This window comes from Rhamphochromis sp. 'chilingali' (genome assembly GCF_963969265.1).
Source record: "Rhamphochromis sp. 'chilingali' genome assembly, chromosome: 13".
In the NCBI taxonomy this organism is placed as follows: Eukaryota; Metazoa; Chordata; class Actinopteri; order Cichliformes; family Cichlidae; genus Rhamphochromis; species Rhamphochromis sp. 'chilingali'.
In genome coordinates, this window is record NC_137940.1 from 2,036,607 (window position 1) to 2,051,520 (window position 14,914).

Consider the following 14,914-nt stretch of genomic DNA (forward strand, 5'->3'; position numbering starts at 1 on the left):
CCTCCCGCTCTGTTCCTGTGCTACTGACTGTAACTACCCCCCTCCCCCCTCTTTAAAACCTCAGAGGACTTTGAGCTCCATTTCTCTGGGTGTGTCTATGTGCACACCCAGGAACTTGAAGCTGGACACTCTTCCCACGCACTTCCTGTTGATGCCGATAGGCTGCAGCTCAGACTTCCTCCTTCCTCCTCCTGAAGTCGAGTGTGACTTTGTTCTCAAGTTATCATTGAAAAAGCACCGATGGCCAAAAAAAGAAAATTAAACTTTGAAAGGCCGCTGAAATCCTGGAGACATGTTGCTCAAGACCACTTATAAAGTTACTACGAAGGGTTGGCTGCAGCACAGCAGGCAGCGCAGCTCTCCTACTAACCAGAAGGTTGGTGGTTCGACCCCTGCTCCAGTCTACATGCCAAATACACTTGAGCTGTGTGTGGAGAGAGAAAGCACCTATGCAGAAAACTCATGGGAAAGGTGTTTGGAGTGCTCAGGTAGAAACTGCACCACCACAATGAAAGTCTCGCCTTCATTATTAGATGTAAACTCTACCGTGGTGGAGCACAGAGGTAAACTGTCCATGTGTGGGGACAACACTCGCAGCGATGCAAACGTCTGCATGAGAGCTCTCATTTTAAACCGTAGTCCCTATGACAAGAACAACGAAATGAAATACAGCGTTTTCTTTTTTCCAGGATTTATTTAACATGTGCAGTATTCACAAACATCCAACTGTAATTCGTAGGACGACGGTTCCATAACACACGGGCTGGAGACGAATAGCTGGGCCAAACCTGCAGTCTGAATTGATAAGACTAAGCTAAGAAGTGCACTGAATGTATCATATAAATAAGTGGCCACAGTGAATTAGTGCTTTCAGAGGAATACATTTATGTGGTTCAGGTAACTTAAAAGGAAGAAACCATCTTTCTGTGCTGCAGACTGCCGATGCTTCCCTGCACAAAGGATTCAGGCTGAAGCTCCTCCTGAGCCACTTCCAGCTACACTCGGGAACTTTGATACTTCTTGGAAAAAAAGACTTTTAGCAGATTTTTTCCCTTAACGGTTGCTGTGGCAACCTACGGCGCCTGTGTGGTACCCAAACCCACAGCATTTGCGTAAGCAGACAGCAGATTCACTACCTGCCTAGTTTCCAGTGTGAGTCTGGCTTCAATAAGCCAGTCCTCCACCACTCTCCTGGCCTCTCCTCTCAGCTGGTTCACCAGTTTAGCTGCTAGCTCCAGGTCCCCGTGCTCTAAGCAGTAGCTAGCATATGACAGAAGCTTGAATGGATCTAAATCCTCAGAGCTCAGCTGGCTGGGCGGAGCTTCCTGACTCTTCTCAAACAGCAGTGCAGCTTGAAGGTAGGACAAGAAATACTGATACAAGGAGTTACGAGATTCATCGATGAGAGCGACGCGGCGGATCAGCGATCGCAAGGAGTTGAAACGGGCACGGAGAGAGGCCTCGCTGTACACGCCTCGCTGCAGGGATTTCTCTGGAAGAGCCGACGCCAGCGCCAAGGCAAAGTCGTTGTCTCGGCAGCTGTCGCGAACAGCCTGAGCGGCGTTCTCCAGAGGCACAGTGGGCACGTCGGCTTCAGCAGTCTTTAGGGAGTAACTGAGAGCCTCCACAGAGAGCCACAGCTGGTGGGCCTTACGAGCCTCGTCCTCTGCTACCACGTGGCCTGTGTTCAAAAGACAAAGAGATTTACATGACCGAGTGGAAAAGAACGTGTCTGTGTGCACGTGGACATCCAGTCCCTTTGCACACCAGAAAAAAATTATCCAACTATTCCAACATTCATCTACACACATCATCATTCCTACATGTGGTACTCCTCTGCAGCACTCCAGATAACAACCTACCCGACTAATCACTCAGTGCTATTTCTTTGCTTTTTTGGATGCGTGTATCTCTTACTGTCTATAGCTTCTTCCACCCCCTTCAGCCTCGCGTAGGCTGTGTTCATGTCCAAAGTGAAGTTGTCGAGCTGTTCCTGGGTCAGCTGACGGTAGCGAGTCTCCTGTTCCAGCATCTTACTGCTCAGTACCTGAACACAACCAAAGCATAGCTCTGAAGGGCTGAAGGATGAAAAGCACACAGCGTGCAACTCGCAGGAACAGAGTACGCTGCTGCAGCCTGACTCGTCTCAGGTGTCTTGGCCACGCCCCCTTTACAGGATATTAGTGGAAAAAAGCTTAAGATATGGCAGAACACAAGCTGTCAGCTTCCCGTATACAGCAGCATGTTTATTTTATCCTACGCTATATCACAGACCTCCAACAAAGCAAAGGCCATCAGAGTAAACACAAAACAGTTTAACACGTTTACTGAAGACAGAAGGTTTGAAAATAAAGAAATGATCCAGAGCAGCATCTTTGCTGCAGATGTCAGTAAGCTGTGGTCATGGTAGTGTTGCAGCATGAAGGAAGTGACCCTTCTTGTAAGTGCCAAGTCCTTTCAAATGCACTTAATGTTTCTAACAGCTCAACAATTATCAGCTGAGCTCAAGGTACAAGAGAAAAGATCAGTTTACTCAGATATGAAGAACGATGCGAGAAACAGGACGTGAGGAGAAACAAAGAGGGTTTTCAACCAAATACATTCATTACAATTCAAATGTGAGGTGAAGCAGAGTTTGGATTCTTTGTATTAATAATAGTTTATGGCAACAATGACACAAAGAGCTGTTTTACTTTGAGACAGTTCAAACATCTTCTTGACTGTTTTTACTTTTAGCATTTTGTGCCACTGTTAACATCTATTAGCAAACTTTCTGTAGGATGTTTGTCAGACAGCCAGTGCAAGCTGGTTTTATGGATTAAGTAACTTAACCAAGCAGACCACGTTTTATTCAGTATATATTTTGTGTTTACTCTGGTTGCTTAGACGCTCCAAACCTGGCAACTCAGAGCCACTAGTGTCCTGTAAGTACTCATTTCTGATGTGTAAGCAGACTCTGGGGTAGAGAGATCACCTGCTCAGCCTCAGCTTTCAGCTCGTGCTCCTGGACTTTGAGCACATCTTGGACGTGGTCTGTGTGAGCTGCTGCCTGCCGCCGCAGCTGAGTCCTCATCTCTGCCTCCATCACTTCTCTTAACTCAGCCAGCTGCGTACACACAGAGGAAATCGTAACACGTTTTAGATACGCTCACGTTAACTGAAAAACCAGAACAATCTAAAGATGTTTTTTCCTGCACCTTCCTCTCCTGGTCCAGCCGGGCATCTTCTTTGACATGTTGCAGGGCAGTGTTGACAGCGTTGTCCAGAGCTTTCTGGTCCTCGAGTTTCTGTTGCTCCAACGCTGCATCAATGTGGATCTTCTCTCTGACCTTCTGCTCAGCCAGCTCTCGGTTCAACTGGTCAATGCGACGATGTGCATGGGCGATCAGAGCGTTGAGGTCGTCTGTGGACAGTTTACCAGCTAACACACAAAAACAAGTTATCATTGAAAACGTACTTCCTGATCAGCACATAGTTTTGAATGTATGAAAGTAACTAAGAGTTACGGTGACATGCAAGAACGTGAGGTTTTGACTGTAAATGCACATTTCAAAAACCCCGTGGATGTTCAGACGGTGGACTTAGAGCCACCAAACGTTAGCTAACAAAAGACGCACAGAGCTTAAACAACATATTAGATTGTGATCCGATTGTATTTGACGTGCCTGTCACGAATGATACAGGTTATACTGATGTTATTAGTACTGAAACACTAATCATGTGTTGCTGTAGCCACAGACACTGAACGTCGCTCTAAAACCTCAACATCAGTATGGAAACCTAAATATTGCTCCTCAGAGGGGAAACGTTGTCACATTCTTTCACTGTACTGTCATCCATGTCAGCAACACAATGAGTGTCCTAATGCATGCTTAATAATCTGGGAAAGTAAATCCCAGACAGCTGATTCTGTTCTTCAGGACATGCCTCGCTCTGTTTATTATCGTACCAGCTGGGAGAGGGTGAAGGCGGCGGCATGAAAGACAGCTTCAGCCACACAAACAACCACATAATAACATGAACTGAGGCTACAGATCACGACTAATAACACTGCGCTGATGTTAGAGACCTGGCTTTATTCATCCATCCCAGACACCAGCTATGGCTAGCAGGCTACATGTAACATCTCTGTGGTTAGAGGCCTGAGGCTGCACGTGCACGTCGACCATCTGGGAATCGAGCAGGTGCTTAAAGGTACATCTGTCACCGTCTTACAATGCTGTGACTGCAGCCCTTCCACCAACTCTGTGAATCGTACTCATGGCCATTCATCACTACACATGACAGTTTCCATATTAACACTCATGAAACTGACCTCAGGCCCATCGTTAGTCCGATTAGCGACCGATGAAAACACAATGTCCAGCTGAACAAATCGAATCAAACTTTGTGTGTGTAAAGACACGTGTTTGAGTGTGTATGCGTGCTCTTACTGAGCCCTTTCCAGTTGGCCTGGATCTCTGGAGTGAGACTGCTGACTTCCCTTTGAAACTGTCGTTTGGCTTCGTTAACCAGTTCACTGTACTGGGAGACGATCTTAGCCTCTGACTCTGCAGACTGAACCTTTAGTTGGTAACATTTGTTAGCAGAAGAACAGAGAGGTGTGAATAGAAAAGGACGAGTTAATAATCATGACAGTGGTGAAGATAACACAGCCAACACTTTAACTGCACATAGTGCTGGTCACTAGAGTTTAATAGGTCATACCACACACATGCTCACAGGGTGTGGGCAAAATGATAATCATATTTCTGATGACAGAGAAAAGGAAACATTTTATCGACACTCACAGCTTGCAGGCAGCAACATTTGTAAGGAAATGAGGAAAATCAAAGGCATTTTGTATCCTTGTTTTAAAATGAGTGTGTATCTACTGAAACATGGCGCTGCCAGCAGTGCAAAGTAGTGATACAGTATTATATCCAGTCATATCTCAGCATAGAAGGAGCCTACGTAGCGCTCCCATCACATGGACTGGAGCTGCAAATATAGCTGCTGCTGCTGGGTTGAGTCACCTCCTCACAAGTTTTCTTGCCTATTTTACAAAGTACTGTGCTTTGATGCTAAGGTAGCTCTTATGTTTGGTACTGGCCAACAGAGGCTAACGTGCTGCTGTCACTTTCATTCAGCTTACAGCTGAGAGGTGCAAATGTGAACTTGAGCCTCAGAAAGGAAGCAAACAGGTCACTTTAATCTCCTGTAGTCGTCCACAATGCACCAAAAAAGAAAACAAACTTTACCTTCATGACCATTTTGTCCAAGTCCACAACCATGTTATGGAGATTCTCCTCTGCTGCTAAAACCAGCGGGCGAACAGAGGATATCTTCAGCCCTTTGGACTCGTCAATCACTGACCTGAGACTGTCCAAGGACTCGCTGCAAGGAAAGAGATGTGCTGATAAGGAAGACTGCCAAAATAATTGAGTTAGGCAGAGATGTACACGGCACGCTGCACTCATCACAGCCCTGAAAGCTGAGTGATTATTACATCTTTCAGATTAACCTTGTGCCACACTGGTCATCATAATTAAAGAAACACTTTTACTCCAAGCAGGAGAAATCACAATTTAAAGAAAGAACATTTATGATTTTCAAGCTAAGTGGAAAAGAAAGAATTCTTCTTCACACACATTCAAGTTTGTAATAAGTATGTTTGTGTGTGTGTGTTTGTGTTACTTGGCTTTCGACAGAGCGGCTCTGGCATCGTTCAAAGCCGTGGTTCTATCAGCAAGAGCAGCTTCCAGGTCCTTCCACTGGTTTGACTTCTCCTCAGGAAGAACCTAAGTTTAAGAAGAACTTCGATAAATCTACTGCAAAACAGTGACGCTTCCCATTCAGTGAGCCGTGGCTTAAACATTACTAATACAGCGCTGTGGTGGGTGGACCACACAGGCCACAGCAAGCAATGTATCTGATTAAAAACAAGAGTACGCAGGTCTTCAGTGACAGCGCTGCTGTGAGACGATGCAGACGAGCCCAGTCCAGTGGTCTGCAGGACATGTGGGCTTGAGGCAAAGATGGAGTCCTGCCTCATTCATCAGCCTCGATGGAGCGTTTGCAGGTGTGAGCTGGGGATGTCAAATAGATACATAGAAACATTCATGTGGAATTGAAACATATGGATACTTATTCGCAACAGTATCCATCAGACAGGCAGGCGGACAGCAGCTCCACCCTCACCATCAGCTGTAGTAGCAACACTGAACATTTACTGCCATCAGATTCTGTTTAGCAGTTATTAGAAATGTTTCCCTGACCAGCGCACATGTTACCATTAGTCATTTAATGTAAGGTAATACTATTACTTTGTTACTCTATTGAAGTAGGTATGTGTACTTTACTTGAGTATTTAATTTTTACTTATACTCCCTACATTTTGAAATAAATATCTGTGCTCTTTAGATTTACCAACAGACTCATCTATAGTTTATACTCCGAGGTTAGCGGACAGGAGGCGTGCAGGTATCTGTGCTACAGAAAAGGAAGCATGAAGTGTGCAAGTGGTCCCTGCATTAGTGGTTAGATCTGTCCCGACAAGAGTTACACAGAAACCAAACAGACTAAACCAGAGCTGTGAAACACTAAAGAGCTGTGCCCAGAGATTCTACTGTACTCTACTGAAAACAATCTGAACTGAACATCACAGGCTTCCTTCAGCCACACCAGCACACCGTCACTCTCCCTCCAGCCTGCGGCCTTTGGCTCAGATTCAGTCCATCACAGACGGTCCATTTACAAAAGTACTGGACGCTCCCCCTCAGCCCCCAGCAGACTGACCTACTGTATGAAAACCCCGGGGGACTTCCTTCTCGAGTTAACTCATTCACCACAGAACACTGGACTAAGTTCAAGGACTCAAACTCGTCCCAGGTTTTTAGTAGATGGACCGACAGTATCCAACGTCGCCTTCAAGCTGAGGGGTAAAAAAGGCCCTAAAGGGCACGGTGGCCTGTTTTGGTTTTCCAAAAGTACAATCACTGATTTGTACTTCATGTTACATTTGGAGTACCAGCTGAGCACAGTCCCCATTTGCTGGGGGTATTAAAACATAAAAGTTGGCACATGCCTTCCTTATGAAGTGCTTGCTGTTTACCTCTGCTTCCATAGCCTCCTTCAGTTTGTCTGTGTGCTGCATGATAGCCTGCAGGGCTGCTTCTTGCGCTCCTATGGCCTGCAGAGTAGCTTTGGCCGAGCTCGCCAGTGAGTCTTCAAGACTGGCTGATACCGCTGCAAAGCAATCACACAGGAAGACATTTACTGTCTATAAAATGACACGTCATTATTCAAGTGGTCAGTATGCAACGACGTCACTCTTTGTGTGTGTGTGTGTGTGTGTGTGTGTCTGTCATCCTACATGCTGAAATATCCTGTTCCTCCTGCTCTTGTTGAGCAAGTCTAGCAGCCACTTCTTCTACTGGACGCTCTTTCATTGGTTCTGTGGGTGCAGGATGGACCGCTGTCGCCTCCTTGTGTTCATGGCACTCATTGCACTCTTCGAGAGAAAACACAAACACAGACCTAAAACAACCCCAGTAATCCTCGAGACTGCTGGACTTTCAGCCATGAAAGAACATGAAGTGCTATTATTGTATGTTCACAACACGAATGAAGTTTTTGCAAAACCTTTGCAAATGTAGATGCCTCAGTGACACTGCATGTTAAAAACATTTCAACTTTGGTGCAGATTTGCTTCTTGCTTCATATTCTGTCTCCGGCATTAAATGAAAACTACCGTAACTACTTACTCAACCTGAGCTATTGCACAAGTTAACTAGTCTCCATCCATGTTTCACACAACATGGAGAACTCATGGAGACCAGCAGGTTTGATGCACAATCAAACCTTCTTGCTGTGAGGTGCAAATGCTAATCACTACCATCATCCTGACCAACATAATAATCATATGTGCTGCATTTTAAAATGACTATTATTTTGTTTGTTTCAACGTTATGAATTTAATCGTGAACGTCTACAGATCCACAACAGAAAGCGTCCTCTATTGTGGAAGCTTGTAAGCTGTAAACAGCATTGGTCCTAGCACTGAACCCTGTGGAACTCCATAATTAACCTCAGTGTGTGAAGAGGACTCTCCATTTACATGCACAAACTGGAGTCTATTAGATAGATATGATACAAACCACTGCAGTGCAGTACCTGTAATACCTACAGCATGTTCTAATCGCTCTAATAGGATATTATGGTCGACAGTATCGAACGCTGCACTGAGGTCTAGCAGGACAAGCACAGAGATGAGTCCACTGTCAGAGGCCATAAGAAGATCATTTGTAACCTTCACTAAAGCTGTTTCTGTGCTGTGATGAGCTCTGAAACCTGACTGAAACTCTTCAAATAAACCTCTGCAGATGATCTGTTAGCTGTTTGACAACTACTCTTTCAAGGATGTTTGATATAAAGGAAGGTTGGAGATTGGCCTATAATTAGCTAAGACTGCTGGGTCTAGAGATGCTTTTTGAGTAAAGGTTTAACTACAGCCAGCTTGAAGGCCTGTGGTACATAGCCGATCATTAGAGATAGGTTGATCATATTTAAGATTGAAGCATTAATTAATGGCAGGACTTCTTTGAGCAGTTTTGTAGGAATGGGGTCTAAAAGACACGTTGATGGTTTGGAGGAAGTAATTATTGAAGTTAACTCAGAAAGTGTTTGAGAATTATACCACGGAGTCAGGTACTTCTGATTAGAGACCTTAGTTTTCACAGGAGCTACAGTATCCAGAGTCGTACGTAGTGAGGAGGTGAAATTATTAACAAGATAATCGACCTCTGGAGCAGCGTTCAGATAGCTGCTCTGTGTTGGTACAGGGCACTGAAGATGATAACAGTGGGTGGATTATATTCTTAAACGTAGTTGCTGCACTTTCAGAAAGACGTCTACTGTGATGAAGTTACAGGTTACATGTATTACGAGAGTCGTTATTACTAAAGGAAGCCGACTAACTGAACATCTGAGCAGGAAAGTGCAGGAGAGAACGGTCGGTCGACTACAGACTCTGCATAAAGCACGTAAAGATAACATATCAATATTTAATTCAATTGGCTAAAACACTGCTGTGCTTGTAACAGGAACAGGAAGTGGTACTCTACTGCACAGAGCGCCAACACCAAGTCAGAGCTCCACCCAAAGAAGAGGATTTAATCGTATATACCATGTGCCCACTGTGGATTTGTCTGTGGTTTAGATACTGGCTCTTCTAAGCTGCCGCCCAGAATTTTGCTTTGTGCTGCATAATGACAATAAAGAAGGACAGCAGAGCGTGCAGTGGTTAGCACTGTAGCCTCACAGCAAGGTCCTGTTTCAGTGATGATACCTTTGACTGCTGCTGCCTCTGTGTCACATGGAGCAGGGACTGATGGGACCTCACCGATGGCTGAGATGATATGAGTCGCCTCTGCTGAGGCCTCTAAATGGGACACAAATACAGAAGGCAAGAGCCGCTCAGGAGCTTCCATGTGTGTCACCACGCGCAAAGCCACTCATACACATAGTAAAGACCATCCATCTACTGGTTTCATCATCACTTCAGCTACAGTGAGGTAGTATTTATGGCAGCATAATGGCTTTAAAGCTATCAAAGATACAATGGCTGCTACAAACTAAGAAGCCTAATAGCAGTGCAAAATGAAATTTCACACGGGAGCAGAGCAACAACAGGAGAGTATAGGAGAAGACAGCTTACCCTGAGAGGCTTCTGCTGGGGCTAAACAACAGAGCGCACATTTACAAACATCTCAAAGAAGAACGGGTGGAGCTAGCAGCTAACAGAGCACACCGCCCCCCCCAGAGTGGAGAGTTTGCATCAGCAGATATTAAACGTTGGCTTGTCCCAGAGACATTTACAAGTGAGGCTGATTTGAATGAACTTGAATTAAAATAATATTAACTTCATAATGTAAATAATGATATTACGGCACTGTCGAGATGGCTGATGATCAGGCTGACTCTGGTGAACACTTTCATGAAACAACTGCATCCTTTGAACACCATCACAGTGGATTTTAAATCAAACTGTCAAGATGAGACTGAAGTGATGAAAGCTGAAAATCCTTCCAAGTCCATCGCTGCCTTTAATGTAGAATCCACGGACGTCACAAAACGCCACCTTTGGTTTTGCAACTGAAAGCGTGCTCTACAAGAGTCAGGTGACCAACTTTATACTATCACAGATTCCTGGTGCCATTTCAATCAGCAGTTACAATGTCAGCAAAAATAGTGACCTCGTACAGCACATTCCTTTACATGCATTATGAGGTGTCGCTAGATTTTCTTGCACGCTCAGTCGTCCAGGTAAAGAAATGTGGACGCAGCATCTTCAGCGTGTTAAAGTGGGTAAAATGCTCTCCCACTACGTTTTGACAGTCTACCTCTTCCAGGGTGTTCTTGAATTTGCTAAATGTTGCACAGGGTGTCCCCTAACCAAGGAAGGACTTTTGCGATTACCCACTTTAATCCCTCTGTCCTACAGGCTTCTCAGTGTCGCTGAGGTCGCAAGTGCATTTCTTCTTTTAAAGAATTTACCAGATTACTGACTCGGCCTCTCCTACAGTTGTTGCCAGCTCTCTCATACATCTGTTGGGTTTTCAGCGTAACGCTGGCCTCACTCACTGTACCAACATCACTTTGGAGCGCTTACTGCAAATTCCAGAAAAACAAACCAAACACAAGTCCAACTTTATCTGTTTCATTTGTAATGGAGTCCTTACAAACTTTGTCTCTGAAAGTGGTTTATTAGATATACAAGTGTCTATAATGTATAACTCAATAATCCAATACTAGTGTTAGAATCCTTGAAATGAAGCTGCGCTGGAATCACATCTTGGCTGAGTTCAAACCCACTGTGGTGGTGTACAAACACAACAGCCCCTTACTGTCACTGCACAGATGCAATGAAACTGTGGGCGCTCCACCCGACTACTGTGAACGAACTATAACAAAACGGAAATAGAAATAAAGCTGATAGAATCAGAGCACATGATAAAAGGGAGATGGCAACATGAAGCCATGAGTTATAATGACAGTGGGCGTCACACTTACCCTCTAGGCTCTGTGCAGGCTGACTGGGGGCGGGGCTGGAGTCTTTGACCGGACCCTCGGCTCCCTCCTTCTTCGCCGACTTCTTCGCTTGTTTTTCTATCATAGAGGGCGGCTGGGCCAACTCCACCTTAACAGCAACCATTTAAATCGAAGCATACGTTATTACAGTGTGGTTCTAAAAACGTGGTTATTCTTTCTATACAAATATTTAGATTGTATTGTGTGGAAGTTTATTAGCTGATATCACCAATTCTGAGTCGAATTTTAACAGACACACACTGGAAAGGTGGAGGTATGGGGGTGGAGGTATGGGGCTTCAATGCAGTCTGATCATTTGAAAAGCCATTGTAACGTACAGTGAATCCTCCTTAAACCATCAGAGACCAGACACTCACACATGGAGAGCCAGTAAAAGAAAAAATGCTCGACTTCAATTCTTCTGAACTGACGGTGAAACACAAACAAACTTTGTGTCCTGTAACTATGACTAGGATGAGCTGAGCACCGTACCCGTTTCTTTATGGGGAGGCCAGGATCTTGGGCAGCGGGTCCCAAAGCCAAACCCAGCAGCCAGTCTGAGTACGGGACGTTCTTCTCAACCGCTGCTCTGAACTTATGGTCCCATTTGGCGTAGAGTACGGTCCCTCCAATGCCACCACTTACTGTCAGCAAGCCGGCAACAACCACTTTGGAAGCACTACTGAAATGAAAAAGGACAAGCAGACATGAATGAATGGACAGTCTCGCTAACAGCCTTTGCACTCTGTGTGTATCCTAGTTCAGCCGACTTGCATATAGTGATCTCAGGAGGAAAGCGATGCTGTAGAAGCGGCACGCTCTTCACTACGATAGCACTGAAGATCTTCTCTTGAGGATGAGAGATCCGTGTTTTGAAACGACAGGGAGCAGTCGCATGTAAACATGGAGCCAGAGCGCAGCGGCCAGCGGGACACAGATTTTGGTGGCAGGCACAGCACATGTCGCATCCATGTGAGAGGCCCTTAAGAAGACAGCTGAAGCCCATGTGCTAGTCCTAAACAATTCATTAGTGTACTGTGTGTGTTGGTGTGTGAATGGGCTCATTGAGTCAGCACGGAGAAGATCTTGGAGAACGCACGGCTGCCGTGAACACTCAGAACAAGAGCTCTGAGTGAAAAACTGGATTACATCTGGAGGGGCTCGCTCGAACAACACCTTTGAGCGCAAATTGGATCACATCTTGGGGAAGTGCACTGCGGTCGGAGGTCTCAGAACCTGCTCTTTGCGCAAAAAGAACGACAACATCACGAACGTAAGTTTGATAACATCGTAGAAAGCTCGCGGCTCTCCAACGGGAGATTGAGAGACCAGTGTTGGACTGTAGAACTGCTTTGAAATTCATATGAGCTGTTCGCACTAAAGTAAAAAGCACCATCACTTCATGCGGAGACCCCTTCGGCGCCAGCTGCAGCCTCAAGGCTGGAGCTGAACAACAACTCCCTGATAACGACTGTGTTTAGACTGTTCCCCCCATTCCATGCAAGGCCCCCTGGGTTGGCTGGATGCGCTGTCTACGCCGGCTCTCTCTTACCCTTTACCCGCCCCTGTTGCTTGTCTTGTGTTTCTATGGTGTATTGATAGTCATGTGCTTTTTGTGCTGAGGTGTTTTTTCTTTTATCAAACTGTTCTCCCACTAGGAGCTCAGTCTGAGTGGAGTTTTTTTCTCCTCCTCTCACCTCATGTTATGTATTTTTGTTGTTTTTTTCCTATCAGCCGACCTTTCTGACGTGTCTCCCCAGTGTGATGTTTGTGTAAAGTTGGTCAGAAGGTTCCTTTGTAAGTGCGCATGCGCCATTAGCGTGCTGCCTGCTGTAACCCTAATTTCCTTCGGGATTAATAAAGTATTCTGATTACCTGCTCTCTCCTGCTGTGTAGTGCCGACACTGCTGCAGACTGGTAAGAGGGATTCTCCTGTAGTTCTTCTGGAAAGTGGTGAGGAAAGCGTGGCAGTGAAAAGAAATCCATGTCACACAGATCCAGAACGGGCACACATTCACAGCAAGCACAGAGCAACAAATTTCAGTGCAAGCAACAGACTACACAATGTTTTCCTTATCGTCATATAAAAAATTGGGGAATTAGGTGCAGAGATGCTGTTCATAAGGTAAAAACAGACTTTGTGCAATTCTAACAAGCCTGAAAATCAGTACTTTGTCTGAACACCTTTACTCTTCAAAACAGCCTGAGCACTCTGAGCCATGCTTTCTTGTAATTACATTAAATAGCCTTCAGAAACAGAGGTTTCATTCTCTGTCAGGACGGTGCCACACTGCTTGGATGGACACGGGTTAGTTTCAGGACAGCTTCATCAATTGAATTTTTCAGAGGGAAGGTGGCAGTCAAGAAACCACTGATTTAGAGGAGAAACAGACAGGGGTGGGTGTGCCAACATAAACAAGGACTGGACTGAAAGAGCGCAGAGCGCAGTCCCAGGAACAGCTAAGATACTGCGCAGAGCAGCCGAGCTGGAAGGGTAGACCGCCCGCAGAGGCGCAGTGCTATACCGACAGGTCGATCACAACCAGCTAATCAGCATTTGATGATTTCAATTTTAAATTTCATGATATTCACGTCACACACGAGCTTGCCCATTAACTGTAGCGTAAGTAATATATGGGTTTTAGTAATAAGTAAGTAATAAGTTTAGCACAGTTTTTCACTTGCTGTTAAATCATAAAAATAATTAATTTGTCGTCATTAAATCTAAACAACAATAAGCAAAACTGTTGATTTACCATTTAAAACAGATCAGCAAATGAAGTACAAAGCATGATTTCTGAGCAGTAAACTGCATTCTTATTTTGTAAATACAGATTCAGGTACATGGCGAACACATCCAAGCTGAGTCCGGCAGAGACGAACATGTTTCCGTGTCCGGTGGAAAGAAGAGCCGAGGTGCAACAGTGTGATGCTGTAGCCCAGGGATGTCGAACTTATTCCGGCCCACTTTAACAGGTGAGAGCCACCTTTCTGTCACTGTACAGAAGTCTGGCTGCACACTTAATCCCAGAAACAGAACAAAGTTTTCGAGAACGCACATCATGCGTTAGTATTTGTGGATTTTACGAAGACAACCTGCAGCGTTTGTTCTGATTCATTATAAATACCACGTCTACGTGCAAACGCGTTTAAAGGCTAGTGCCGCTAGTAGCATAAAATACTGCTCCGGTTAGCTGGTATCAAACCTGTGGCCGATAAAAGGTCAGACAAGTTTTGGTTTTTGCCATGATGACCTCTCCGCTCAAACTTAGCCAAACTCGTTAGCTTGGTTATGCTTAAAACGCCATTATCCATCTGTCACCGGAAGAAACCCGGCTAACGTTAGCATGCTGCGCTGTTCTGACAGCGTCCACAACCAATTGCATGGCATCAAATACAGCGCTCGACAGCACCGAAGAGTTAACAGCCCGAACTAGTAAATTCACTGTGGCACCTTGAAGCAGGCTCTGGGTCACTGAATGACAACACGCTAACGTTAGCCCGCGGCTGCGGAGCAGGCAGCAGGCTTACCCGGGCGGTAGCATTAGCCCCTCTCAGACACGCTCTCAGCATGGTCTTCTCCTGCTTTGGTTTCTGAGTTCGTAAATAAATTGACCTGCACAGAAACAGATAAATTCTTTGCTGCTCTTCTTCGTCTTCTCGCGCACTCTTCTTCTCCTCAGTACTTTGCGTGGATTAAACGTTTGCGTGCACAACAGCGCCCCCTTATGTTGTCCCCGTCATTCTTCCATCTTTTTTGATGTCCCACACATAGATTTATAAGAGCACACAAATCAGTTTGTCCACCTTCGTCCAAGCCTCGATCGAAGACATAAGTCAGACA

General features: G+C 45.3%; 1 protein-coding gene across 2 annotated transcripts; it reads right to left on the reverse strand.

Annotated features, from left to right (window-relative positions):
- Window positions 1-674: 674 nt before the first annotated feature.
- Window positions 675-14,753, reverse strand: immt (inner membrane protein, mitochondrial (mitofilin)). Of its 2 annotated transcripts, XM_080901731.1 has the most exons (14): window positions 14,602-14,753; window positions 12,946-13,013; window positions 11,563-11,752; window positions 11,053-11,179; window positions 9,329-9,421; window positions 7,355-7,492; window positions 7,094-7,227; window positions 5,677-5,780; window positions 5,241-5,376; window positions 4,434-4,563; window positions 3,198-3,421; window positions 2,975-3,106; window positions 1,918-2,047; window positions 675-1,681 (listed from the first exon to the last, which is right to left on the reverse strand). In XM_080901731.1, the coding sequence occupies exons 1-14, from the start codon at window positions 14,641-14,643 to the stop codon at window positions 1,074-1,076; spliced, it is 2,256 nt and encodes a 751-aa protein (XP_080757857.1). In that variant the 5' UTR covers window positions 14,644-14,753; the 3' UTR covers window positions 675-1,073. The 2 variants fall into 2 exon arrangements, with proteins under 2 accessions (XP_080757857.1, XP_080757858.1); XM_080901732.1 differs by lacking the exon at window positions 9,329-9,421.
- Window positions 14,754-14,914: the final 161 nt, after the last annotated feature.